This window comes from Cladophialophora psammophila (genome assembly GCF_000585535.1).
Source record: "Cladophialophora psammophila CBS 110553 chromosome Unknown aczJe-supercont1.5, whole genome shotgun sequence".
Taxonomy (NCBI): domain Eukaryota; kingdom Fungi; phylum Ascomycota; class Eurotiomycetes; order Chaetothyriales; family Herpotrichiellaceae; genus Cladophialophora; species Cladophialophora psammophila.
In genome coordinates this window covers 748070-776050 of record NW_006912926.1, presented here as the reverse complement: position 1 = coordinate 776050, position 27981 = coordinate 748070, and the positions used below count along the sequence as shown (strand labels likewise).

Here is a 27981-nt window from a genome sequence, read left to right as displayed (position 1 = left end):
ATGAATCAAAGCTCAAATCACACTCTAGTGATCGACTTAAAAGATGATTTCGATGACGATCTTCCATCGCTTTCCGATATATTCCCAAGCAGGAGTGATCGTGATATTGCCTCTCGTTATAACGCAGTAAGTGCACTAAACATCTACGGATTTTCAGATTCTAATCTCTCGAAAGCCCTCTTCCGAAAGCCACGCTCAGCGACCGGCCGCGTCGTTACTCCAGGCTCCCGAAAATCGCTCGAACGACGAAGAGGGTGAATCTATTGTAGCATCACGGTCCAGGGAGAATATCGCAAAAGTCCCCGAAAGACAATTAGACTTCGACACGACTCGGTTTCTAGACGACAGTGATTACGACATCGTCAAAGAGTGCAATGGGATCCTCGACTCTACTATCGCGATAAAGCAGCGGTGTACCGCACTAAGGACGAGAATACGGGAACTAAAAATGACACTGAAGGCCAAACAAGCCGACCTCGACCGGATCACCGTTCGACGTCACCAGGAGCTCTTATCCTATGACGAATCTGCCAAAAAGGCACAAGACACGCTTCGAACGAAAGGGGCTAAACTGCGCGCGTGTAAACGCGAGATTAAGTTACTACGCCGGCGTAACGAGCACCTAGCTGAAGATCTGGAAGCCGCGAGTGAGGATTTAGAGAGGACTAAGAAACATCTGCAGTGTGATATCTGTACGGATGCTTATAAGAACGTTGTGACAAGGTGTGGTCACTCCTACTGTGCGGAATGCCTGTCTACATGGATAGGGAAGTCTAACGCGAGCGACTTAAACTGCCCGACTGGCCAATGGAAAGGAGGTTGCCCAATGTGCCGGCGTGCTCTGGGAGCTGAGGATGTCTGGCCTATCTTCCTCGAGGCGGAAGACTCCCCTGTCGAAGCTGTGTGCGCAAAAAGTGACACTGAGTGAGGCAGCAATTTGCAGAAAACATTGGCCCATGGAGTAGATTATGCTCAGGCATGTCTGGTGTTAGAGTTTCCCATGCAGGCTTCCTTGCCTCACCTTACCTAGATGCATGCAGCACCTGTTTGAATCCTGGCGGGCTCTGTTCCAGCAATACTCTCTTCCCACTCGGCCTCGAAGATACCCATCCTGTACCAGGTGTCATATCGTGGAGAACCACCGCAATGGTGGAATTGGCTGCAATAACGCAATGTTGGCTAGCTATGTAACTGTCTATTTGGTTGATGGGTTGCCTCTGAAGGAGTGAGAAGCAGACAAAGAAGAGGGGGGAAAGAGAGCTAAGTAGGCGGGTCTTGTCTCAGTCCTCAGACCCGATATCGGGGCTACGCCCTGATTGGCTAGGCTAGGAGCTAAAGCGCTGGCCAATCACAAAATTCAAAGAATGTTGCGATAAACGAATCGAGACGTTTCCAGACCTCAGCATCTCGCCATTTTGACCTGAGTCATGACTAAGCCGTTTTGAGTCGTGGCTGTGCAATCCTGAACACGGCTTGGCGAGCCCTGAGGCGTGCCCTGAGTAGCGTGAGCACAACCCTGAGTCTGTAAAGGGTCCTTTGGAGGACTCCAGGCCTGAGAGTGGCTCTTACAGGCTTGTTCGGCTAGGCGTAATTTGAACATTTTTAAATGGGAACATGACTGGAGCTTGCAAGGACTCTTTCTCGGGCCAATTTCAGGCTGCTTTGGAACCGATGACACCAATGCGCCGCCAACTTGCCCAAAAGTCGCGCTTGGCGACAATTTACTTCTCCTATGATCCCGCGGTTCCCCTGATTGCGCCAAGTTGCCTGCCCGGTTGCCAAAACATTCTGAGTGAACTAACATACGAACGCTCTCCCACATCAACATCAACAATCAAGATTCACGACCATCGCTATTGTAATGGGAGAAGTTTCAAGTGGTGGATAGCTTTATGATTGGCTGGGGCGTCGACACTAGACTAGGGTTCTTCTTATATAGTTCTCGGGGGGCTATCATCATAGAATGGACAATCAATCAATCAAGTTACGAACAGAGAGAACTTCCTTTGGTTGAGTGTGCGTGTTAGGAAGAGGCTATGCCCACCGCCGTACGAGTTGATGCCCATGGCTAGTAGCCTCGCCCCAGTTCACTATCTTTACCAAACTTTCTTTCCTGCTTTCAAAATTATCCTTCAGCCGCGTGCTCCGTCGCCAGGCCCGCCTTTTTGCGTTGGCTTCCAGCGATGTCGGGATTCAACTTTCATCACCAATTTTGGTCGCAGGGGTCCAATGAATATATCACTTTATTAAGAACTATACTCTGCCTCTATACTCCTATCTATCGGCGACGTAATATATATAGTTTTAGAATCGGACGTGTTTTGTGCTATTAGGATATCTACGACCGTAGAATACTATTTCTTTTAGTAGCCTATGATAATCGGACCGCCTATGATATCTTTTATATTAGAGTATACACTTCGCTCAAATAAGGCGATAACTCGTTCTTCGTACTATTATTTATCTTCTTCTCCGGATGAATTATTCGATTTGTAAGGCTAGTGCTCGGTTATAATAGTATAAAATGTAGATTCTAGACTAAATATATCTATTTCTATCGTCGACTTCCACACTAAATCTTAGAAAGAAGGGTCGAAAAGGTCTCTTTCGTCTACGTTTAAATCTCGGTATATAGAACCACTAAAGTCGGTAAGTAAGATATCGAGAGATATAAGCTTTATAAAGAAGATAATTTTCGGGTCGAAGATTAGAATATATTACGTCTTTACTATAGACGTATTAAATCGCTTCGGTCACTTACCTACACCATTTATTTCGCATTAAGAGGTATGTGGAGTCGTTATTTTAATCGATGTAGTTTTGTAAATTGCCATAGCTTGCTTCAGTAAATAGCAATCCCTTGATGTTCGGATCGTCTCGGAATCCTCGATAGCTAGACGTGATCATATTAGGATATTACCATCCTCGTGTAAATATCAACATACCTAATGATCCTCGGATGCTCCCCCAATCTCTCAAGTATTTTCTTCTCAACTATAAGTTTATATGCATCCCTTTCAGCTATGGATGGGTAGAGCGATTTAAGGATCAGTCCATCTTCGACTTAATAGAAGGCAGCGGTCGAACCGACATAGTCTGTTACCGCAATTACCCCCATAATGTGATGAAAACGGCGTTTCCCGCGTCAGAAAGAAATGAATGCGAGGAATTTATAAGGAGTTCAAGCGTAGCGGTGAGCATTATTTAACCCTTCTAATTGATGAGTAGTCAGTCTACTTCGTCCTGAAGCCAGAATAGGGTCCTAACAATGAAAACCGAAAAAGTCGGACATTCCAATGCCAAGACCGCTTGCACGCTGTCACGTGATCGAGACAGGGCGCTTTTACCTGAAGAAATGGTCGCCAAGAACCGCTAAACTAGGCACCAGCCGAAGTCCAAAACTAAATAACTTCGTGGTTTGGAACACTCCATGACGGCTGAAGAAATATTTTTGTGTTCTTGAGATAAGACTCCAAAAATGCAGGACGCTATCCGAGCCGGGAAGCAGGAGACGCGTAGTCTCTTCGCAACTAGTTCGTACACTTGGTCGTCTTACTTGTCCTTCCCCAGTGAAACGCACCTGTTAGCTGCCGATTGCGTGAATCTCCCGGGAATGTTGGGCCACGTTCCAGCTTTTCCAGATCTCTCTCAAGTCAAATTGGAGCATATCGAGTACGACAATATCATGGAATTATGGGCTACTGGGAGCTCTGTATGGAAGACAACAAAAGGCGAATGCGATCTTCAGGATAAAATCGTACAACATCGCCTGCTCCTTGGGATCTCTTCTCCTGCTTCCCTCTTATTCACGGCAGATGATCGGTTTCGAAATTGGCCTGGTGCTGAAAATATTGACCAGCCTGCAAAGGGTAATTGCATCGCAATCCTGACGCTTGCCTGGTGCTATATTCTGTCTGCCAAATGGACTGAGATTCAACAGCCCAGTCCCTTGGGCCGAGATCACGACTCAACTGAGTTGGGTGGACTGGTGTATCTCCCCGACCAAGCACAATTTGGCTTAGGTAACAATGCAGCCTGCTCTGATGCTGTGCACGTTGATCTGGGGGGAATCAGTCACGGCGCCGCACGATGGTGGGCTGCCATTCTTGCTTCTGGGACTGGGTGGGAAGCTGCGATCACCTATTCTGGAAAAAAATACCTCTCTCCATGGTCAATCCGTATCGGCCCCCGACAACCCTTTCTCTTATGGAGGACTGAAGCAACGTCGCAAGAACGAGAACTGGCAGAGTTCGAAACCGCTCAAAAAGGTCCGCCATCCTCCACCATGGCTTTACAATACCTGTCGGAGTTTTGCTCTCACTATGAAATTTCCAGCCAATGCTTAGCGGCTCTTGCAACTGCATTGATTATCCCGTACCAAGGACGATTGTGCCAGCTCAAACTTCCCAGACCACGTATGGAAGCTCCCTTCAGGAGGGGTCCCTTACCGTCCACCTCTCAGTATAACTTTGAGGAGCATCTCCGGCTTCTTCCATTCTACATGTCCATCAGCTGCAACACTCGAGGCATGAGACCTCTTTTGCATGGTCCCTTTTATGAACCAAGCGTGTCTTGCAATCTTGTTGATTCATGGTTGGAAGGGGCTTTTAAGACCATTGATCCCATCATTCGACGCAATGACTATTCTGGACTTGCAACAGTTCTGGGCAGACGGCAGTCTAGGGTTGCCCCGATTTGGCTGGGTGCTATTATTCTAGGTATTGAGAATCAAATTCTTCAGCCCGTACGTGCCGGCATGTTTGCTATCGACATACTCTCCGCTGCATGGACCTCTACTTCTCACTCGTTCGTTGGCCCGAGGCGAGACATCCCTTCGCGAATTGAAAATTTGAGAATAAGTCGAGCTGATGAATGCCGGCTTCTTTACATCGCACAACCCGATCACACTAGAGTACCTGTTTGCCCGTGGGAACCTTTTGGATATACAGATCTACATGATGCAGATATCGAGGTTCGAGAGCATGCTTGCTGTGCAGGGAAGCACTGTTTACAATACGACAACTGGGCTTGGGATTTACGAGATGGCAGAAAAAGCGCTCCCGATCGTGGTTTCATCCCTAACGACGGTTTTATGGACGCTAATGAAACCACAATCGAGCTTCTGGTCCGCCCTCAATGTCAGGATGACCCTGAGTCAGAAGGGTTAGCTGAAATTGCAACTCGGAGTATATTCGGCTGGCTACGATCAAATGGATACCCATCGAAAGAACGAGGTATTTGGATGCATCCCTGGCTCAATGTCAACGACTCTTCTGACGAAGAGATTGACGATCTCTCTGAAGGTGGCAGCGCAGATGGGGAACGGGGGTCAACTATTGAGAATTGGATCTCGAAGCGTGTCGACAAATAGTATGGAGATGTCTGGGACTAAATATGGGTTTGCAAAGGTTCAGACTATCACAAAACAAAGGTTCTGATTTCGCTTGCTCCATCAACCTGTCAAGTCTTTGTACTCCTGAAATCCTGCAGGCCCGTTGTACGGATGATCGTCACACTTGCGGCAGATAACGTACAGACCAGACGGGGTATTGGCATGAGCTCCGCATTGACAGATTTTCCACGTTTTGCGGCATCCTCGGGCGGTGCAAGTGTAGGTGTTGTGCTCATTGTTTTCATGTTTGCACCGCGAATTCCTACACGTTCCGCCTCGTCCAGAGCTTGCGGTCATCCCTCTGTACAGCCGATGAACGCGTCCTTGTTGTTCTTGGGATGCAGGCACTAATTATTATATCTACGCGAGGTGTTAATAAATCCCTTCCACTCTCGGAAAGGGGAGGCTTCACTTCAAAACTGCACTTCGAAATTTGACTTCGAAATTGGATGAGCAGCTGGGACTGATGCGGAATGTGACAACCGATGCCAAAAAAAAAAAAAAAGCAAGGTCCGCGAATATGTCGGAGGAGATATGGCAGACTTGCTATAGTCACTGTTGTCCCCATTGAGAACATGCGGAGCTACTTTCTCATGCAGTTAAAAGGATGCCTATCATGGATTGGGTTGCTCTGTGTCGAAATGTTACAGTATGGGTTCCCTGGCTCTTTGATGACGGCCGTATGCATGAAGGCAGGTCCTCCGGTTCTGACCTATCCACATCCCCATGCTCGTTACAGATCCAGAACCCGCAACGCCTGCATTGTAATTGCAATATGACCCTAAGTGCTTCTAGTCTCTGCAATGTCTCGAGCGGGACGTTCCACATGCTCTGGCGTGAGGCCTCAGCGCATCCCACAAAAGTAGGCAGAAATTTGGATGGGGAAAGGTGATTTCACCAATCGAATCCCGCGCCTTCAACTTGGCGCCAAGCAAACTTTAAATGTCATAATTCAGGACCACAAGGGATGCCTCCGGCACTCGAACAAAATTGGTAACGCCCAACCAGACTGCCTCAAACTCTTGTTCTAACCACCCTTTATTAGCGGGCCCGAATGGGTCAGGCAGCAACCAATAGCATCCCGACACATTTTGGCTCTTGAACCTTCCCCAACCTCCCCAACCTGCTGAATCTTCCCTACCTGCTGAACTTCTCTGCCATTCGAGCAATGAATCCTATGGAAAAGCGGCTTGCCAAAACCACGTCAAAGATCAATGCCATCAGAGCTGAACTGATCCGGCACAAAAGAATACCACTTATCTATGAAGAGAACCTTGAAGAAGGTTTAAGCATCACATTCAGCTTCCCAAAGCGCCTGAAACGCCGCGCTGGAGTGCGGCAAAATGACCGCGACTACAAACTACGTTCAAACCAAAAGAGAGCCAATCTGGTGTATCTGAGAATCCTTGATGAGATACCTCAGATCTATATTTCCTTTATCCTAGCTGTCTCTCCACAAGATTGTGCGCCTCTTGACATCACACTCTTGGTGCAGCAATACAGCTCGCAAAACCTACAGCCGGAAGCGATACAATTCGATGCAGGTACCGAAAGAATCATCAAAGAGATATCAACGAAACATAACTGTGATCGCAATCCTCATTACCAGAAACTTCTGAATATTTTATACCCACAAGGTAGGTCGCCTCCACTTCACGGAAGTCTCGCGGGTTAACAAGACTAGTTGTCACCCCGAAGCCCATCAGCGCTGCAGAAAGCGGTAACAAGTTCTTACTCGAAGGGCTCAACCCGGTTGCAATCCACGACCATTTTGGAGACCGTGTGCACGAAGCATTTAACAAAGGTCCAGGACGGTTGCAGGAGAAAGCAACCGAAAAAACGAGATGTGCTTGGATAGAGTTCGCCCAGAACGGTGTCGATGACAGCATTTTCTACCTTGAGATTGGAAATGCGGAGCAATTTGCCTACATCTTGTTTGCTAATGCCATACGATTCCTCCCCAAAGAACATACAGATGGGCAGCCAGGAGATAATGCTTATTTTTCCTTCAAAGGAGCCAGCGTCTCAGGTATCGCCTCGTTATTCTCCCCCGAAATTTGTGCAATGATTGACGCCAGTAATCTCCGAGCTTGGGAGAAAGAGCATTGCCTTTTGGATACAACTGACTGTGTCACGATGGAGATGTCCCGCGCAAAACCACATTGGGGAGTAATCAAGGTGCGCACTGCGGTCTTCGCAGCTTATTCAGTGTCTCATATGCTTTGCGAATAGTTCAAGATTTGAGCTTCCCTCTCTTGAGTGAGACAGATACCCCTGCGGGAATGTTCGCGTCTCCATCACCCTTTCTCGTGCAAATAGTCTTTCCTCTCCCGTCGAGAAAAACGACCTCCTCGCAATCGTGAAAATGGTACACTCTGTCGTAGTCTTCGGCAGGTAGGTAATATACTGGGTGTTTTCTGCATCCCTCAAAGTAGTCGAGCGTAACTGTGAGGGGTTTCCACTGCCATAGACTGTTAGACGTGTCCGGGTGAACATAGAGAAATCAAGTCATACCAAATGCTCTGTTGCTTCCTGTCCGGTCATACCAGTATGGCAGACGATCCAGTTCCTCTAACACGCTTCTTGTCGATATCTTTTATATAAAGAATCCTATTTTTCCCCGGCGATAGAGAAGCTTTACTCGGAACGTGAATATAAGAGCATCCGATGGTGGCGGATGGAGGGGTAGAGGGAAAATTCACTTTGACAGTGCTGCCCAACTGTGGCTAAAGGCGCAGGCAGCATCAGGTGTGGCAAATAGTGTGGCTGGAATTCTGGTGTACCTGCCTGAACCTGCCAGAATCTGCCAAATCTGCCAAATCTCCTAAATCTGCCGAATCTGCCGAATCTGCCAAATCTGCTGAATCTCCTGAATCTCCTGAATCTGCCGAGTCTGCTGAATCTATCCTATTTATCCTTAGTGTCCTTAGCAATGCAAGATTAACTTGTTCTGATAGGAAGAATGGCATGAACTGGACATTGAGAAATACGTTGACACTTCATCGGGATACAAGGCAAGAGGCAATCAGCTAACGGCAAAGACTTACTACAACATCAGACCCTGGGTATGCGGCTTCACTCTTTGGACGAGAGGCGCGTAGCTGGGGAAAGATGCTCATCAACCCTGCCGCATCAAGATGCCCGGATTGATGGGTATATTAAGGTGAGTATTTCTCTAATTTCAGGGTCATCGGCACTTTTGAACTCATTCGACCAACAACCCATTTCCAACTTCAAAGATCTACAGTGCTCTCCACTGCCATCCCTCGCTCCGACTTTCAACGAGCAACTCTTCTTTGGGTGGGGAATTTTGATCGTTAGTTCATCATGTCAGGGAACCAGACTGACATTTCCAACAACTCTCCCAAGCCACCAGCACTGGAGGCAAACTCGGCCCCATCACGTAGCGACAGCCCGCCTGGGAATCACTCTACTCAAAGCTCTACTAGCCAGAACTTGTCGTCAACAATCAATTCCTCAGGGTCTTCAACCGCAGGCCAAAATCCAAGTGACAAAGGTGTGTGTTACCTTAAAAGCGTCAAATGAATCGTCAACTAACAAATCCCTCAGAGAAATCGGACGTGGTTTGGAACGACGCCATCTAATCGCTGTCATAGTGATTCTCATTTGTCTCTAATCTCGAATCAAGGCTCAGTTTGGAATGTACGCCTCTACAGACGAATTCGGGAGCAATTTTAGGTGTTCAGATCAAAGATGAGTTGTAGAAACAATGAACATTAACACCTGCTATTCGGGAGCCCGCTACACTGTAATTCTCTCCTTCTCGGATCTGATGGCTTTGTAAACCTCCTCTGAAGAGCGAGTCATCTCCAAAATAAGCTTTATTTCTAGAGTGCTCTGCGTAGAGAGAGCCGTACAGTTCTGCTTCTTCAGTCGCTACCCAAGCTCCAAGTTTTCCTAGTACAAGGTATCCACACACATAGCTACAATCTAAGGAGAAACCTCGTCTATTATCGACGAGGAGCCCGTTGTGCCAGTATATTCTCCTGAGCCCATCGCAAAATTACCTAGAGATGTGCCAGGAGAAGGTATTGTTGATTTTAGATCGTAACCATGAATTCTCTTCTGGTGGTCTCTTAGGTTCCAACTTCGAGCGAACCCCCATCTCTGACCTCGTTTACAGCGCGGGAATTGACACCAGAAGGAGTACCCCGAATGGGCCTTCTTATGACGGGCTAGTACACTCGCAGAGGAAAATTCAAGGTCCTCGCATTCCGGTTCTTCACAACGGTATGGTTTTATGTGTGCATCGAGGTGCCTACTATTAACGGTTGTATTAGCGAGCGTTTAGACCCCTCAGAATATAACGATCAAGACATACAAATACATGCATTGCTGCTTTGTTGGCTGATGTTTGCAAGGCTCAGGGCTTCGAGCCCACGGACAGTAGTATAGGTTGTTTTCGTCCGGCCCGATGCTGTAGAAATGATGACGACGCAATTGGGCATGCTTTTGGGTTTCCACGAACTTAATCTTTCGCTGTTTAGTGTCATCATCCGGAGGTAGTGTTGAGTTCTGAGATGCTGTTGAATTCGATCCATATATCGTAGTCATAGAAGAAGACTCTTCAAGAAAAGAAGAAAACGCGTCGATTACTGGCAGCCGCCAGTAATCGAGACCAGACATAGCGCGAAGAAATGAAAGAGAAGTTTGAAAAAAATAGCACTTCTTATAGAGAACTCCCAGGCCCAATTTTCCATAGCTTACCCGCGGGAGCACTGTGTCTCATATCACTAGGGAAGGCAAGAACGGACCTTACTCCACTTGTTACCTAACCTTCCATGCGGGCTAAACCAACGACTAGTCGTGAAGTGTCAAGCTGGAACTTATCTATGGCTCATTGGAGGCCGCTTCCACATAGCTTATTGCCCCGACTGGCCTGATGTACTAACAGGAAAGGGCATTTCACACTGTCACGAGTCCTCACCGGTTGGAAATGTTGACCAGGACCCGTGAGATGCCACGCGGTTGTCCATCAAGCAATAAGCAGGCAGAGCGAAAATTTGCCCGATTGCGCTGTGGTGGGGCTTGCCATTTAACAATACCGATGAGTACTATAAAAGACTCGAAAGACATCTGAGAGAGAACAAATTTCAACCTCCCCGCTGAAGACCGGCGACGAGAGCTGACCTCCGTTTTCCCCGACTCAAAAGGTCCCGCCAAGCTCCGTCCCCCCGTCACATGACATTTGCGGCCACTCATGCATGCCACCATGTTGGCCCTTTTCCCGGTGGCGGCCCATGGCCGAATTCAGCCTCTACCTGCGCCACGCGTTCATTCATGGCGGAAGCTGAGATTGCCCAAACGAAAGCCTTTGGCGTTACTATCCCCAAAGGCCTGATTGAGTTTGCCCGCGAAACAACATTCGAGTCATTTACTATCGAAAATCATGGAATTTGGGTTCCCGGAGTCAAGACATGCAGTGACAAAGCGGGGCTGAGGCCGTATGCAGATACTGTTAGAGAGTCCATCGCCGCTCAGAATTTCTCGACGCCATTCTGGCCGGTACGTGTAATCTCCACCTCAAGAAGAGACAAGAAGAACGACTGACAGCCCCGCCACATGGCCTAAATAGAAAGACGAACATGGTCCCCTGCGGATTTCTTTACTCGAATTCACCCCTCCAACCTCTCTTGATGTACGCGGCCGTTGCGCCGTCGTCATTCCCCTACTTCGGCTCACTTCGATCAACAGGAAATTGGTGGAGGTGGGATCACACCATTTCGTCAAAGACTCGGGCACTATCGATCGGGTCCCCGACGTGGTCATTGGTGAGCGGTTCGTTTGCCTGGTGGGGATCTGGGAGAAGAAGGCGGCTGGATGAGGCAGAATAAACCAGCTGTTCGTCTAGGGCGGCATTGGCCAATCCATCGTTCCATAGCAGATTGCTGACCTGGACCGCATAAGTCGCTACTGCGCCTTGGACGGTTGCCTCCAGGTGGTTAATCACGGCATCCCGCAGATCCTTGTTTTGCGCCGCCAGAACCGGTAGCGGTGTCCCGAGCAGATAATCAATCACTTTATCATGAGCCTGCCCGGACTTTGGAACTCTCCATTCCCAGCTAAACCTGGTCAGTCTGAAAATCGTGACATCCGTCGGAGAAGAATTGAACGTACAAATCCCGGGGTAACACCTTTCCCAAGACCACGACCACCCCGAGTCCCAGATCCGATTCCCATACGTCGTACCGTGCTGCGGCGCGCAACAGGCTCTTCACGTATGTCAGGAAAGACGGCCGCTGGCTTTCCGGAACATATGGAGCCAAAAATCTGGCAATCTCCTCGGGCGAGACTTGAAATTCCTTTCGCAGCTCACTTAAGACCAGCAACTGACAACGACGTACAATCGTAGCTTGAGCATCGAATCCGTCCGACCCGAGACATTGCCAGGCGGCTTGAAGGACAGGATGATTGCTGACCGGAAGCGGCGAAAACGATCGGGATACAAAATATTGGGGTTGGGCCACCCATAAGGGTCGATTCGGGTCGTTCAATAGGTGAAGCGTCGGAAAGTCTAGCCCTTGGAACTTGTACACATTCTTCCAGCTCGACGCATTCCCCTTACGCCGAACGTCGAATTCCAAGTTCGCCTTGACGTATTTGTCCTTCTCGATCCGAGCATGCAGGCCTCTTAGTTGTTCGTTCAGAGCTTCCAATTCCCCTTCTCGACTGAGAACTTTCGTGCGAAGTGAGCGAGCCATTGCTTATCACGCGGCGGTGATGCGATGTACAAAGGATGGGAGAAGAGAACAGCTGGGACAGAAGGAGTTGGCCCATGTTATCCGCTTGCGACCGCACTAAGGCGCACTATCTTTGAGCACTCAAAGATAGTGCGCCTTAGTGCGGTATGCAGTCGGTTCCTGTCCTCCGCGCAGGGACGGTCTGACGAGCCCCGCTCCGCAGCCGGTCCTAGGTCGTGGTCAAAATAGACGTCAGGCGACAAATTAAGCCTCTTGAAGATGCGATAATTGCTTCCAAACTTTGGCAAGATGACATCCCCATAGGATTTCGCTTCAGAATCCAGGCATACTGAATTCTCCACTGTTGGCCTTTGTCCCTGCGATTTACGCTAATCTCCAATTCAGCCTGCCAGATGGTCGGCCTCTCCTGTTGCAGAGTTCCAAGTCAAGGATGGGTGCCGAAGTTAACAACGCGCAGTGTGCATAAATGCGGCAATTTCCAATCTTGTTGCCTTGCGTCTGCTTCTCTTTCCCTGCATCGTTTGCCTTATTCGCTTATGGTAACATACCGCCATTTCCTGGATTCCACTTCAGATGGAGGGAAGCACAAAGAACTTCAGGGTGGCTGTGGTCGGAGACAAGGGAGTAGGCAAAACGACGCTCATCTATCAGGTAACGCCCCCTTCCGACGGGGTAGACTCAATGTTGATCGGGTGCAGTATCTCCTGGATAATTGGATGACCGAAAGAAAGACTGCCAAGGGACGAATTTTTCAGACGACTGTCACCATCGATTCCACGCTGATAGATGTGGACATCATTGACTCGGAAATGGATCTCGCTGAACTCGCCGAGTGCAATGCCTTCGTATTGGTATTCAGCACGGCGTCCCGGGCGACTTTTAATTTCATTACGTCCTTCAAAGACCACCTACCCGCCCTTCCGCAACAAGGACGTCTCATTGTCTTAGTGGGGACTCAGACGGACGTGGATCACTCGGAGGTCGACTATGAGCATGGCCTCGACCTTGCTAAAGCGATGAAAGCTGGGTATTTTCAGACCTCGTACCAAAATCGTGACAAAGTCGACAACGTCTTTAGCTATCTTCTTCGGCGACATCTTTGTCCGCCAGAAACCTGGACAACCTCTGAGACACCCCAACTACGAGAGTCAACCTCGCTTCCGTTCCACCTCCTGAAGTGGATATGGGTCAATATTTTCTGTGGAGGACGGTGGAAGTCCAAGAGCCGCGTTGGGTATGATTAATCCGCGGTGTGGAAGTCGATGATTGATACAGTATCCCTGTTCTCCTCCCTTCATCCTTCCGTGTCGGACTGCGCGACACCCAATGTATATATCGGTGATGATCCTAGGCAGCTCCCAGTGGGGTTCATGTAGGCTCGACATCCCTGAGGTATGGGCAGTGCTAAGCGCATCCAACCGTACATCAAAACATGCATTTGACTCACCTCAATCAGGTGGAACGCCCAATTCATTCGTGGTCACCTATAATGGTCCTTTGAGGATTATCGATTCCATCGGACAGTGCGGGCACGCCGTCAAACTATAACAATCCTTCTCCTTCCAACCGTAACACTAGATCGTTCGTGTCCCAACCATCCGCTGGTTCATGCTTCGAAAAAGATGGAAGGTATTCCGGCCATCCGAATGTGCTCCCTCTCGGAGAAAGAGATCGCCAGTATGATTCCTCACCCGTGGCCTCCCTGCGCTTATTACGCCCCCGGCTAACCCACCAGATGCCATTGAAAGTCTTTCACACCTCCGTGCCTTTGGCGCATCATTATCGCCCCACTGGGAGCATACGCCATTCGCGATGTCTCCATGTAAAAATAGTCTAGAGGAGAGGGTTCGAATCGCGAGGGACAACAGCCCTTCCGCAACATTTGACCCTGCCGCCATCCTTAATAAGCTAGTGCACGAGATCGAGGCGAATTCTCCATCGATTGGCGAGATACAATCTTTGCCCCAGTTACCGCCTCCCGAAGGCACTTGCGGATGTCATCTCGAGTCATCATCGAAAGATGCCCAGTCTCTCTCCACCAAGGTGACGAGAATCGAAGGCCTGATAGCACGTTATGGGCTTAAACCACCTCCAAGTTCGGTTTTTCAAGCGCTGAAAAAGAAGCAAGAACGAAATGAGGGGACAAGCGAAGTTGAAAGACAATGGGTGGAAGTTTGGCCCGAAATGATAAAGGTGTTGTGAACTTGAGGAATTATTTTGGAAGGTGACAGCTCCAACGGACTTAAAAGGGTCGCCAGTCCTTTCAGCACAGAGTCGTCTGATCTCTTATTCAAGAGAATGTCTTTGGATCTCTTGCCCCTCTTCTTTCTGGTCCCCTGGTGTTGCCTTATCTGCTTTTGGTGTATAATTGTGTGGGTAGACGGACTTTCTGGCTCCCTACCATACGGGCTTCTCCCTGATCCGGAGGACACGACGCACGAAACAATTCTCATTCCTCGTCCTTTGTGGATAGGGTGGGCTTGGTTTCCTCGACACTCCATCATGTCGCCGGACGACACTTCGCTGACTCGGTCTATGGACGACCTGGCTATTTCCTCAAGAAACCGGTCCGATTCCCTCTTCACCACCTACCAGCCAGCCAGCGTCAAAATGTACGGAAGAATCTTTGCGTCGACGATATATGACGGAGGCCATTGTTACTACCTTCCCGTCGATGACGAGGAACGGTATCGTCAAGAACTCTGTAACTCTATGTGGATCGAAGTCGGTGGACATATTCTGGGGTCTCTAAAAGATATCCGACCGGGCATCTTTCTCGACCTTGGAGCGGGATGGGGTATCTGGGTGCAGGAAGTATCTTCATTGATTCCTGGCCGCCAAGTCGTTGGTTTGGACATTCACTACGACGCCACTGGATTCTATACTTTCGAAAATTGTTCCTTCGAGGCGGACAATTATGAAGATCCCTGGGTCTCCCGTGATCAGCCCGTAGCCCTAGTCCATTTACGCGACTCTTACTTCTCTCTTCGACAGCCGCGAGAGTTAGCCAAGAACGTCTTCGAAGGGCTATGCGACGGGGGCTGGTTTCAGAATGAGGAAATGCGTCTGGAGAACTGGACTAGTGAAAGCCCCAAGTTCAACGATTGGCGACTACGTACCATGGAGGCTGCTCGCCGCCTAGGAGTCCCACTCCATTCTGCGCAGGATATCGAAACCTCATTCCGGGAGGCGGGTTTTGGTGAAGGCTGGAAGGAGAAATTCTGTTTGGAAGCATCAGGGGAGACAGCTATGAGCCAAAAACTGCTCGAGGTCGTGAAACTCACAGTAAAGGCGAGCGTCCGGATCTTGGTGGAAGGGGGCTCATGCGGGAGTACGGATGTATGTGACTTTGTGGAGGATGTGGTAAAGGAACTAGAAGAAGGAGACCATCGAATCACCGTTGAAGCAGAAGTGTACACAGCGAGGAAGCCGGACTTCGAGGGTTCCCCTCATTAGAGAAAGAATCGAGAGAAGGTGTAGTTCCGAGGATATAATGTCTTCCAGTTGAGGCCAATCTAATCGGAATATATTAGACTTACGTCCCAGCTCGTTGGATTAGCTATTGCCTTCCAGCCAGCAGGACAGCAAAAACAACCCAACAGCGTTACACCATGCCTCTAACATGCGAAGCAACGGGCGCAACTAAGGCCCTCTGCGTGCTCTGTGGAGAGCCCCATTTTGGTCGCGATTGCAAATTAGGCACCGACTCTTTTCGGCCATGCTGCGGAGGATATCATGATGCACCGCACCGGAAAAATTTAGGGAAGGTATACGAAGTGGCGTGTGCCAGAGAAGACCGCAAAGCTGCAGAAAGAGCAGAAAGCGCAGCAAGGGCGACGGCCGGAGGATGGAACTGGGCGGAGGCCTTGTAGAAACTCAGTGCACAAGTTGGCATTGGCGCCCCCGGAATGTCTGAGTATGTGAAGATACCGTCGAATAAAACACAGCGCAATACCCCTGGAGAAGGCCATTGAAGTTCCGTTGTTTAATCACTGAAAGAACTGAAAGACCAACCAACCCGTACTCGAGATGTCATCACACACCGCAGCACCGACACGAGAAAGTCACGCTCCTCGTGTCGAACTCCATGGAGCCATCGTGGCGATCATCAAAAATTTCCGCACTTAGTCAGAGAGGACTATGGCGACAAGATTTCGGGAGGTCGCCTGAAGAGTTATGCATGGTCGGCGTTGAGGATATTGAGGATTGTTGGAACAGAGAGTGACGACGACGAGGACATATATACTGCGGCGAATGAATCGGAACAAATCGCCGTCGCCATAGCAGCATCACTCAGAACCGCGAATTCTCTGGCTAACGACGGTAGCCGTTTGGGCCACGATCATCGTTTGTGTCCTTGTCGAAAGCATGTCGAGCTGGCGCGAATATCTTTAATGTTGGGGAAGAAATTCTGGGTGCCTCTCATCAACGGACAATATACTGGCGCAGGGCCGTCGGAACTCTCGCTCCTCCGGACATTCTTTCTGTCGCCACAAAGGCCGCATGTTGTGTTCCTCGAATTCGAGGTCGTGTCAAAAAGAGCCAGCCGAGCCAGCCCGGTGGCCAGGTTCCCAAGGTGATAGTTGAGCTTCATGACAAACGGTTATCGCTGGAACGCGACATCGATGCGAAGGGAATTTTCGTGGACGGAGATGGCGACTAAGGACCAGGAGCACCCTACTGCGTGGAGTCCCTCGAAAGGTTCGACCGTTGTCTCCTTATTCGAGGCTCAGAGTGGTGAGGGTGACGATTTTTAGGATTTAGATTAGTAAGATCGAGGGAAGAGACGTGCGAGTAAAGAATGTGATTTCTTCAACTTGGCTGAAGGGATAAATCTGAGTCTGAGATGGAGCAGAGTTTGGTTGGTCTTTTCTTGGTTATACTGGCTGTTCTGCGTCTAGGCTCGGGCGGAGAGTAGACAGGGCATTCTCGTCGAGGCTATGTCTGGAAATCCTTTCGTCATAGTCTCGAAATCGACGACCGAGTATTGTAGCAGCTACTTCACCTTCGTCGGGACATGGCAGCATAGAAGGAGGTATCCTGGGCGTTCAGTGTCTAGCCGTTTCCCGTAGTTCCCATCATGGTAGGATCAGCGGGACATTGTAATTGCTCCGTGGCGGACAGTCCATCTGCGCTCCAGCTGGGGCTTTGCCCTAAAGGGCTGTCCTTTGACCGGTGTAATTAACATCCTTGGGCGCAGAGGGAGCAACGCCACCCGAAGCACATCTCCTTGCGCCCTGAACTCTCGAGGAAGGTGCACTAGCTCGATACCCAACCTCCCTGTCCCTGTATATCTCTGGCTTGATACATGCAGACAGAAGACGCTGTACTAGCCTGGCCATCATACATGGCGCGAACGATTGAGGCCAATGTTTAGGGGGCCCAAGCCTTCAGCATCATGCTCGACATCGTCACACCGGTTTCTCCTTGACTCACGACTAACCATCGCCACGGTCGCCTTTTGGATCCTGTCAGCCTCATGTCCATCCGCGTGACACAACGCAGCACTTATCCAAATCTCTTGCACGAAGTCGCTCCGATACAAAATTGCTTACGGTTGTTTCAACCGTTGTAGCCATCCGCAGGAGGGTCGAAGTACGCATTAATTATGTCTGTTTTTTTCAATGACAATATTCACCTTCCATCATGGCAGACCGGCTTTCGGATGGACGACATACATTGCCGGTACTGGATCGCCCAACAAGAACAACTGGCGAGATCAAATAACCTTATGGCGTTATCGCAGAGGAGAGAGGAGGCCCGTATTCAGATAGGTTTCCAGGAAGTATCTGTTCAGGGTTTAGAGGAATACAAACGGCTGTTTAGGCTTGTCTTCCAGGACATTAAATCGCGTCAGATTAAGAAAGCCAGCAACGAGCTTCTCGAGGGATCTTGGCGGCTAGTCAATTCCGTAACAGCTTTAGGTAAGTCTGATCGACTTTAGTGAAACGCAGAGTTGATGTAAGCGGTCTCTAGGTCTACACGAGGACGTCGACGACGAGACGAAACGTAATGAGCGGCTTGAATTCTGGAGAGACTTCAATCTCTGCTGGGAAGCACTTGGGCAACGACAGAAAGAAATCACCCAAATGGCCTTGAAGACTGGAATATGGCCTGGGGATATGCTTTCAACGGACATAATCACCAGTTTGGGGGACCAATTGGTGGCCATGTGTGATATACTGCAAACGCATGGGTTGGTCGATTATGAGATGGGTATTTGGGAAGAACAAATAACCCATATTTTCATTGAGTGCATCGATCTCCTTGCTCGGAATCGCCCCAAATCTCGAGAATTTTAATGTCGGGAGGAGATATAGTAGTGCTTAATCACCTCGCTCTGCTTGTACAGCCATTTTTGGTCAACGACTGGTTGTTCTCCTTCAGATTCCGGATTTCTTTGATGAATCTTTGGAGGGTTGGCTTTATATGGTTTCTGGGTCTGAGAAGGAGATTCTGGGTCGCCTTCCGTGAAGTGAGAGCCTGTTCTAGGGTCGAAAGAGTTAGCGGTAGCTTTTTCTTGAAGAGATATTTTCTAGGGTTCGACATACTTCATCGTGTCCGTGATCTGACCGTTTAATGAGGTACCGCTACTGCTCATGCTGGGATTAATTTGCAATACCGTCTGTTCCACACGTACCTCAAGAGGTGTATTTCACTATCAAAAACGGCCGGCGATGTGAGTGACTTCCTTTGACCTTTAAATATAGGACTGAGAAGGCAACGCCTTGAGCCTGGTTCTGCGGAGAGGCTGATGGAAATTGATGTCCTGATTGGGTGCGAACAAATAAACCGGTGTCAAAGGATATAGCGCGGCAGCATGCTTTTCCCGGTATTCAAGCCGCATCCACAGCCCCCCAACCGCACAACGTAGTAGACGAATAGTACTTCCCTTTCCCTCTAAGGCCAGAGAGGGAGCAAGGCAGATCGAAAAGGGGATATGTTGCTTCGCCAATCAGATCGTATACCGAGCGAGGGAGAAAGACTGGAAAATCGAACTAGGCAGAGAGTATGTGGGAATTAAATGACGCATTTTGGATGTCGAGGCTAGGCATTTCTCTCCGCGCCGCGAAGATAAATCATCAAGATGGACAGATGGGGCGTCTATCTTCTGATCTCTTGGGGTTCGAGATAGAGAGACCGAGGACACGAGTGTGTGTAATCGCAATAGGAATTGGAAAATATCTTCATCGATAAACATTCAACATACCACGTAATACGCGGTAGACGATCATCGATCACTTAGATTAGCTCAAGATCGAGGCAGGAGACATTCGAGTCAAGGAAGAGATGTTCTTCAACCCGGCGGAAGGGATAGGTTTGACTCTCCGGTGTAGAAGCTCCTGCATTGGTCTTGGGCTCCTTTCGAGTCTGATTGGAGCCCTGGCTTTCCTGTGTCCAGCATCATTTTTGTGGGCGTAGAGACAGGCGTTCTCGCCATTAGGTCTTGTGTCGCTGTAGGAAGTAGAAGCTTCGTGTAGCCCAGGACCATGATAGTTCGACCGCATCGTTGGACGGCCCTCCAAGTTCGGGTCGTTCGCGGTGTCGCGGTGGAAAGGGCCGGGGCTCCTTCATCGGTGGGCGGTTGATGTTCAAGCACCCCAAGCGGGCCATTTGGGTCAATAACTGTCTCTCAATTGAATGCCCACGGCAGTTGTTTCTTCCATAAGCACCTCCCCGGAGTTTCAGATATAGGAGAAATAGACGTAGACAGAAATAGTTGTAGGCGAGGTGAGGGATCGAATCAGCGTCGCAGACTGCGCCAGAGTCTTGGAAGATGCTGCGGGACACATTCAGAATGGTGGCCTGGGGGTTTCGGAGGGCGTGATTGAGGGGGAACCTAATCCGGGGTCCTGTGGTCAAAAATATGAGAGGTATCATAGATATTCCCGTCGGTGAAAATAGTGTTGGAATCATCACACGTCTCAAGAATTTCGACTTCTGGAGAACTGGGAGCAGTTTCATCGGGCGGCAGCCGGAAGACTTCGTTGCTGCCCGGTCACCGACATTATGCCTTAATGATATGATCCCAAAGAACAGACAATCCAACAAGCTGGCTTCTGGGCGAAGCATCCAAATGCGCCAGTCCCACAGTCAACCAAAACTAGATTCCAAGTTCTTTGCAGTCCTGGGGAGAGGCTTCAGAAGCAGATTTGGCCGAGGACCGATTGGGGGACTAGGCTCCTTAAAAAGATCCCATGGGAGCCCTCTCTTTTCCGTTCCCACTCTCACTGCCTCTCCCGTTCCTTTGGCTCTGGGCCTAGCTCGATTCGAGTATTCTCTTCCGCGTTCCATGTGCTCTAATCCCTTGGCCCTCGAGAGCTGGGTCCATTCAGCCCTTGTGTCCAGTCTAGATGTGATCTCAGATTTCGATCAGGGGTTTTCGAGGTAGCGGGGTTCGATCGCAGTCGTGTTGCTGTCGTGGAAAAGTCCTCATTACCGCGGCCGAGTCACACGTACATTGTGTTGGTCTCCTCCCCTCTCTCTGCACACCGTCTGTTTTTAGTGGGTCTGCAGGGAAGAAGGGCCGCGCGTGCGCTCGCGCTCCCTCTCCCTCTCCCCCAGTTGACTCAGCTCCCCCTGCCTAATAAGTAGTCACAGCATCGTAAACGGCCAACCCGGTCCCACGCTTTTTGACTTCCTGTTAGGCGGAATTCGAGCCTGGTAATGATTCAATAGCCAATAATGTTGCTCTCCCCGAGTCGTTCCTCAAAGTTCGCGCTGTGAACGAGGCGCCGCGGCGGGAGACCGTGCGCCTTCGTTATCCCACTGTCTCGGTTGTCTGCAGACCAATCCGTGAGGCATTTCTGCCATTGGGTCAATGATCAAGCACCTCACTCGACCCCCGAGGAGAAGTAGGATTCTGGCAATGTAGGCCGTCTGAGTAGGGCCGGCTCTACTCGACCAGTCGACTCTACCGTGGAGGGGAGATTGAGGGGGAGGGATGGGTGTTAGGTGTCATTCATCCCGAAGTCGTGGGCCTCCTCGGCCAGAACCATGCCATCGCTATAGAGTCTGCAGGCAGAGTCACGAAGTGGTCCTAGCTTTCATGACAATGTGGGCAGAATATTGCGCCAGGACGAGGCGCTCAGGTAGTGCAGAATAGCAGTCTTGAACGATAGCCGGTCCAAAATCAGAGGAGGCTAACTGCAGGTCGATTCGGGGGGTAGAGGATCGACGAGATCGAGAGTTAAAGGAGGGGGAGGTCGGTGGCCGGTCGGCCAGCTTGGTTTATCGTGAGAACGAAGGTCACTGGTAGGAGGGAAACACCGGTGAAAGTTGGAGCTCTTTCTATCAGAACAAGTCGTTTGTTAATTGTCGAGCAGTTACCCGAAGTTGGGACGAGGGGAATGCGCAAACAATCTCAGGAAATCCTGAGAAGTTCAAAATGTGCGAAAGCGGCGAGGAGCCGTGTCCTCAATAAATCCCATTGACTGTTTCCCCCCCCCCCCCGTGCGCGCATACAGGATGTATCATAGGTTCCGCTGATAATCACCACCACAGCTGCTTTACTCGTAGAGGCAGAGTCAGTTCACCAAACTAGCCCCGGGGAGCAGTCTCGGCAGCGCTGCTTTGGAACATTATCACCAGTTCATTGGATGAACTTCCTGGCTAAGTGATCGGTTAGTCGGCAAGGTCATGAAGCCAATCAGAGTCTCTAGCAGGAGTCTCCACCGGGGTGAGCCAGGCCAGGGTTGCACCGCCCCGGTGCCAAGGTGCACGGACCATCGGCCCCCACGCCTGGTGAGACACGGGTGATCACTCACCCGGCTCGCGCGAGCCGGGGGTGAGCACAGGGCGGCATCACCTTATTCCCAAAGCGGGGTGAGCCGGCTGCAGGTTTCCCTTTTCTTGGCGAAACAACTACACGAGAGGCAGTAGTCACACACTCTCCTTTTTGTCCTCCGTGTTCCATTCTATTGTCATGACGATGGCGAGGCAGAAATAGTGACGAGGAGCACATCTTTCTCATAGGGAACCCCACCTTCCATTCAGGGTCGGATGAGCTCCTACCGCTCGGTCAAATTGGTGCAAGCTATTGTCACGGAGGTGGTCTTAAGTTCAACGTAAAGAGTCTTTCTGATATTTCCTGGTGCGGGAGAGGAGTTGGTTAGGTGATTGGCATAAACACGAAATATTCATACCAGCTGGTGTCCACAAAACAAAAGAAAAAGGAGAAAAGAAGAAGAAAATCTTATCCGTCTCCAACGTCAACGGGCATTCAACAGTTAACAATCATCCAAAGACACCAAGGAAAGACGAGATAAGCCGAGGATCGCTGCAGCTTTCCAACATCCTTGGAAACAGGGACTACTTGGAACCTCTGTCAGAATTGTCAATTGTTGACAGAATATTAACAACCAGGATCTGTGAAGGAGAAAACTGCGGAGGAATGTTTCAGAGGTCTAGCAGAAGGTTGAGGTGTTGTGAATGCAGCTGGATATCTACCTTGGCTGAATGTTCTTTCTTCTTCACCGAAGGTCATGAGACCGAACGAGGGTGTTGAGTCTACCACATTGTCTTCGGCTTACTTTACATCCTCAAATCCGCAGGGCTACTGTCCTCCATGCTCGCCCAGCCAGGGACGCCGAAAAGAGATTTGATGAGGTCCCTCGTCCTCTTGTTCCCCTTGATATCCGTCAAGTCACGGCCGCCATTCTAAGAAGCATTGGAAATTCAGCGAACGATCACTCGTCTCAAGAGACACTCAAATTAATGTCAGTCAACTCCAAGGATCACACTTCGCGGCGGGAAAGGCGCCCAACCAATGCGGGATATCTGAATTCTGGAACACAGAAGAAAGGGTGACATATTTGGAGGCTTCAGAATGCAGTCATCATCAATCTCCACAATTACTGGACAGTACTGGTATATTGGCTTCTTCAATGCCCGTCACAAAATCCCCAAGCACCGGATGTTCACGCCAGACCAATGCGGCTCCGTCTGCCCTGCCGTCGACAAGGACTTTTAAGCGAGCATCAGCAGCAAGCTCACCATCACCAGCGCAGCGGCAGTCCTCGTGACAAGTCCCTGGCCCTGGGCACCTCTCTCCACGCCAGCACTTTGAGCGACTGACGCGGTGGTCGATTCTGGGGGCGGCACCACCTCGATGCTGGTGAATAGGTCCGGCGTCGTGGAGGTTGATGTCACGGTCACCGTGATGACCGCCGATGTAGTCAGAGTTGGTGGCGCTTCCGTGCTGGAAGGCTGTGTCGGTGGGATCTCAGTCGTAGTTGGAACCGGCGGTGGAGTCTCGATGGGGGCCAGCGACAGCGACGGCGTGGGTGTGGGCGTGGGAGTCGGCGTGGGAGTCGGCGTGGGAGTCGGCGTGGGAGTCGACGCAGGAGTTGTCGACCCGCTGGCCCCAACTGTTGCCACAGAAGCCAGTGTGCTTCCTGCTGTGGCCTTGCAATCGTCTGGGTCGAGTGTCACGGACGATCCGTCTGTGTCTACCAACACGGTACACGAAACATCGCTACAACAGACGCCGTCGGTACCGCAGAAACCGCAGGTCAGGCCGATCGCGCAGCCGCCACCCGCGCTATCGTCGCAGCAAACATCCCCGGCAGGAACAGCACTTCCACCAGCGCAGCAGACAGCATTTGCACCAACATAGCAACCATCTGGGTTTGGGCGGACTAGTCAGCGAAAGCGGACAGAAGAACACCGAAAGCAAAACTTGGACTCTGAAATGTGTTTTGGCCATACCACGACAAAGCGTATCGCCTGATGTGCAATCATCTCGTCTGACCAGGGTGTCGAAGAGCAGCAAATCGGCCCTGAGTTGGCTGGAGTTTCGCACGCTGCGGCGGGAATTCTCCCGGGCAAGGTCGATGCGGTATAGAGGCTGGAAGTGGGTGGCGAGGACGACAGTGGACAGGAAAGCGAGCAGCAGCGGAAATGGCGAGTTCACACATGCCATCTTCTCAGGCAGGCGGGCAGATATGAAGAGATGAAACTACCCAAGGGTTCTGGTTCGACAAAAAAAACCAGATAGAGCGAGGGATTCCGTTTGCTCGAGTTGTCTCGAAACACCAGGAGCAGCTGTCTTTCTCTCGAACCCATTTTTTTTGCGGGACGACGCGCCGTATATGATGAGTCGCTTCGCCATTGCCTCGAGCCTCGAAGGTGGCCGTGGTGCTAGCAGCACGAATGCGCTCAACCTCCCTTCGACCTGGGCGACGGGATGAACACGAAGGGGCTGAAGCTAGGTACATACATACACGGGGCAATGACCCGATACAAATTCAACATCCACCAACAATATGAAGGTCAGAAGGCCCAGGGCCCAGCCTTACGCCGTGCGAGCTTGAGAAAGCTTTCACGGCTTAGTGATTCTTGTCTCAGCCTTGGCGCTGCTTCAGCCGAGCGCAAGACCAAGCAAGACGAGTTGAACTTTCATGTATCCAATCAAGCGAGTTGCAAAGCTTTGCAGCGTTCAGCTTCAGCCCACACGTGGTACGATGGTTAGCCGAAGAGTGAAAACAGAGTCTAGAACCCCGAGAGGGAAGCCTCCCTGTATCTGTCTTTTCTCTTAGCGAGGATAATGCATCCTCACACAAGCACCGTGGGACCAGGCGCGACCTCGGCTCAGCCTTACCGTCTGTTAGAACAATGGCAAGAGAAGCGAGTCAAAATGTAGGATTAGGTAAGTACTTGCAACAGAGTGGTATGAATAATAATAATAGTAGAGTGGAATCCCCCTATATGAAGTCAAGCGAGATCCCCACTATAGGGGCACCAGGATCCAGCCTGGGGATCAAGAAGCATTCTCGGTACCCAGTATACTGTATTAAACACGGCCCTCACCGGTGCCGAGCCCGGCTCTTGGGTTGGGTTCCTTGCAGCTCCACAGTAAGGGTCCTTCAGAGCTACAGTAGCTTGCCTCCGGAGTACCTCGTAGGCTGGTTCGGGATACTCTTCGTCGTAATGGCACTTGACAAATGTCCCTTCCGGCACGTATCTCCGCATCATTCCAGCGTACGTGCAAGTCCAACCATATGTACAGGGTACGAGGGGTATCACTCGATCCAGATAGACACCTCAACGGCGTGAGGTCACGGGGTAAGCGGCGAGGTTGAACGTTTACAGCTGGCGATGTTCAACAGCCTCCCCACCTGTCAAACTTCGGGCCTTTGTATTTCGGATGCCCATTGTCCACGTATTTCAGGTGAGACATCCACAGTCAAAAGGCCTGCAGTCAAAACCTCCTTCTTACTGCGAGAAGGTACCTAAGACGTGGACTCCAAACAGTAGGGAGCAGCGTACTCTCATTCAGAGAAACATTATTCCAGAGTCCGGGGATTCTCCATATGGAATCTAAGTCTGCTTTCTTTTTCTGCGTCCATACGCACAAGCCGCTTTGCTCTTCTTTCCACTGCACTCTCCTCTTTACCACGCATTCGCCTTCAACCCCAACCCCGTAAGACGATCCTATTGAGCGTCGATTGGTCGGAACAACACCACCTCATACACCATGAATCGGTTGATGAAGGCATCACCTAAATCGTTGCATCCTCGGGATTTCGCCGTTGCGGGTTGAGATTGTTCTAATAAAGGGGTCACCGAGTTCTCCATTTGGACAAGCTTCTCGTTCAAGTACGATTCTTACTTACGCTTTTAACCTCAACCGTAAAGTAACCAAATAGCCTCGCTCTCATCTTTCCTCGTAAATCGTCCTTTGAGGAGTCTTAACTTGCGCTTCCATTGCCGATATGACAAAATCCTTCCCGCCTCATGTGAGATGCCGAGCAACTTTTTGAAATAGCAACCACCAACCACAACCTTGCGCCGACTCGCGAGACCAAGAAGGATACTCGTTGTCAGTCAATACCGGAAGAGACGCGGATTTCCTTCAAGTGCTGACATGACTCGCTGTCGTTGCGCGCGAGGAGAGTCTTGAGGTGATTCCAAGCAAATTATCTTTATGGGACTGACTGTATACGCACCTGCCAATGTCAGTCGAAAATGGTATTGGCACTGGTAATGGTGTTGGAGAAAGCTGCTCCTGAACGGCTTATTACGCAAATGACACGGCAATTCTTTGAATCCGAGCACGGTCTATCGACACGAGGACAACCAGTCAGTCAGGCAAACCCGGGCTTTCGCTTGCAAGCCAGTGATGGCAATGGCACGAACGATCTCCCTGTTTTCAGGCTCGAGCATCGAACAGTGCCCGTTCATATGATGAGTGCGCCTCTTCCCCAACCCTTCTGTTCTCTGTTTCCATCTTCTAATGATCAAGGTTTACATGAAGCGCTGGTCAGTTAGGCAATGGGATCTGCACATATCGACCAGCGCAGCCTCCTTGGCCTAGCAGAGTCTATTGCTTCCAGCGCAAAGACCATTGTGGACATCCTGAAAGGACAGAAACTCCCACAACCATCTTTCTTGCCCTGCAGCCCCATGAAATACCCTGAAAATCCGGAGTTCGCCAAGCTGCAAGACGCGCGGATGAACCTCATCACTTCGGCTTGGGCAATTGAACAGTTTGCCGCCGGCCCACAAGATTATGTCTACTGGCAGGCCTACACGGTATGCGGCGATGGTGAGGAGGTGCATTTTAGTTATCTCACTGCTTGTAGATTAAGCATGATCTCACCGTCCTCAATGCTTTCGCAAAATTTGGCATTTTCGACGCGGTGCCACCAGATGGCGATATCTCTTATGCGGATCTCGCACGAAAAGTCCCCCTGACCGAGAGACAACTCCGGCGGCTCTTCCGACATGCCATGACCAAGAACATATTCTTTGAACCCCGCCCTGACCACGTCGCTCACACAGCTCTCTCAATGGCCCCGGTCAAGAATCCGACACTCAAACCCTGGATCCATCACAATCTTGGAGAAGTTCTACCTGCCAGTTCACGCTTGGCGGATGCTGTGGAAAAGTATGGCGATACGCAAGATCCGACGCAAACCGCGCTCAGCATGGCCTGGAACCTGGGGAAAGGGAAAAGCTTGTTCGACTGGCTCGAGAACGATGGTGAGGGGCCCGAGAGAGGCTGGCGTGCTCGTCTATTTGCCCAAGCTATGCAAGCCATGGACGGTGGTGGCCATGACAGAAGATACACTATTCAAGGGTTCAATTGGGAGGGCCTTGGTGGAGCTACTGTCGTCGATGTGAGTATTGGTTAGCTGCAAATCGTCAATGTCTTGTCTAACCACCTGCATAGGTTGGCGGATCTAGTGGATTCATCTCCATGTCGCTGGCTGAGAAGTTTCCTGCTCTTCGATTTGTTGTCCAAGACTTGCCCGAGGTCGAGGATGCTTTCAATGCACTCATCCCCACGGACCTCAGATCGCGGGTCACATTCCAGCGATACGATTTTATGACTCCCCAACCCCAGTACAGCGCCGACGTGTTCCTCCTAAGGCATGTTCTACATGACTGGACTGATGCCATTGCCATCAAAATCCTACGGAACCTCATCAATGGCCCAGGCGGAACTATGAAGGACGGCGCGAGAATCATTGTTTCGGACAATGTGATGCCTCCGATGGGAGTCATCCCTCCGCCGTTGGAACGTCTTACTACAACGGCCGACCTGCAAATGTGGACGGTGACGAATGCTCTTGAGCGGAGAAAGGATGATTGGATTGACCTGTTCAAGCAAGCGGATGAGAGGCTAGAGACTGTGGCGTTTGTACAACCTGAAGGCAGCTCGGATACGGTCATTGAGGTTGTCTTCCACGACAAATAGACTTGTCCAAAAGAGGAACCCTCCTTCGATGCACAGCATCGACGACGTTTGTTTGGGAAATTTTAAAGAGGTCGATTCTACCAGTGTGGGAATGATGCATTCAACATCCTCCGCGAGGGCTATCTCACAGCTGCCGAGATATCAGATTGCACAATATCTGAGTG

At 50.3% G+C, this 27981-nt stretch overlaps 8 protein-coding genes across 8 annotated transcripts; 7 read left to right on the top strand and 1 right to left on the bottom strand.

Annotated features, from left to right (window-relative positions):
- A1O5_03924 (uncharacterized protein) lies at nucleotides 1-928 on the top strand (the record flags this gene model as incomplete). The annotated part of the gene is made up of 2 exons (XM_007744534.1): nucleotides 1-126; nucleotides 176-928. The coding sequence occupies 2 exons, from the start codon at nucleotides 1-3 to the stop codon at nucleotides 926-928; spliced, it is 879 nt and encodes a 292-aa protein (XP_007742724.1).
- Nucleotides 929-3478: 2550 nt separating this feature from the next.
- Nucleotides 3479-5371, top strand: A1O5_03923 (uncharacterized protein; the record flags this gene model as incomplete). The annotated part of the gene is made up of 1 exon (XM_007744533.1): nucleotides 3479-5371. The coding sequence occupies one exon, from the start codon at nucleotides 3479-3481 to the stop codon at nucleotides 5369-5371; it is 1893 nt and encodes a 630-aa protein (XP_007742723.1).
- A 1189-nt stretch (nucleotides 5372-6560) lies between these two features.
- On the top strand, nucleotides 6561-7624 carry A1O5_03922 (uncharacterized protein; the record flags this gene model as incomplete). The annotated part of the gene is made up of 2 exons (XM_007744532.1): nucleotides 6561-7029; nucleotides 7077-7624. 2 exons carry the CDS (start codon nucleotides 6561-6563, stop codon nucleotides 7622-7624), a joined length of 1017 nt encoding a protein of 338 aa, XP_007742722.1.
- Nucleotides 7625-11126: 3502 nt separating this feature from the next.
- Nucleotides 11127-12114, bottom strand: A1O5_03921 (uncharacterized protein; the record flags this gene model as incomplete). The annotated part of the gene is made up of 2 exons (XM_007744531.1): nucleotides 11127-11475; nucleotides 11531-12114. 2 exons carry the CDS (start codon nucleotides 12112-12114, stop codon nucleotides 11127-11129), a joined length of 933 nt encoding a protein of 310 aa, XP_007742721.1.
- A 573-nt stretch (nucleotides 12115-12687) lies between these two features.
- Nucleotides 12688-13358, top strand: A1O5_03920 (uncharacterized protein; the record flags this gene model as incomplete). Its single annotated transcript, XM_007744530.1, has 2 exons — nucleotides 12688-12765; nucleotides 12813-13358. The coding sequence occupies 2 exons, from the start codon at nucleotides 12688-12690 to the stop codon at nucleotides 13356-13358; spliced, it is 624 nt and encodes a 207-aa protein (XP_007742720.1).
- A 1258-nt stretch (nucleotides 13359-14616) lies between these two features.
- A1O5_03919 (uncharacterized protein) lies at nucleotides 14617-15570 on the top strand (the record flags this gene model as incomplete). The annotated part of the gene is made up of 1 exon (XM_007744529.1): nucleotides 14617-15570. The coding sequence occupies one exon, from the start codon at nucleotides 14617-14619 to the stop codon at nucleotides 15568-15570; it is 954 nt and encodes a 317-aa protein (XP_007742719.1).
- A 2275-nt stretch (nucleotides 15571-17845) lies between these two features.
- Nucleotides 17846-18416, top strand: A1O5_03918 (uncharacterized protein; the record flags this gene model as incomplete). The annotated part of the gene is made up of 2 exons (XM_007744528.1): nucleotides 17846-18038; nucleotides 18091-18416. 2 exons carry the CDS (start codon nucleotides 17846-17848, stop codon nucleotides 18414-18416), a joined length of 519 nt encoding a protein of 172 aa, XP_007742718.1.
- A 7972-nt stretch (nucleotides 18417-26388) lies between these two features.
- On the top strand, nucleotides 26389-27817 carry A1O5_03917 (uncharacterized protein; the record flags this gene model as incomplete). The annotated part of the gene is made up of 3 exons (XM_007744527.1): nucleotides 26389-26649; nucleotides 26700-27236; nucleotides 27290-27817. 3 exons carry the CDS (start codon nucleotides 26389-26391, stop codon nucleotides 27815-27817), a joined length of 1326 nt encoding a protein of 441 aa, XP_007742717.1.
- Nucleotides 27818-27981: the final 164 nt, after the last annotated feature.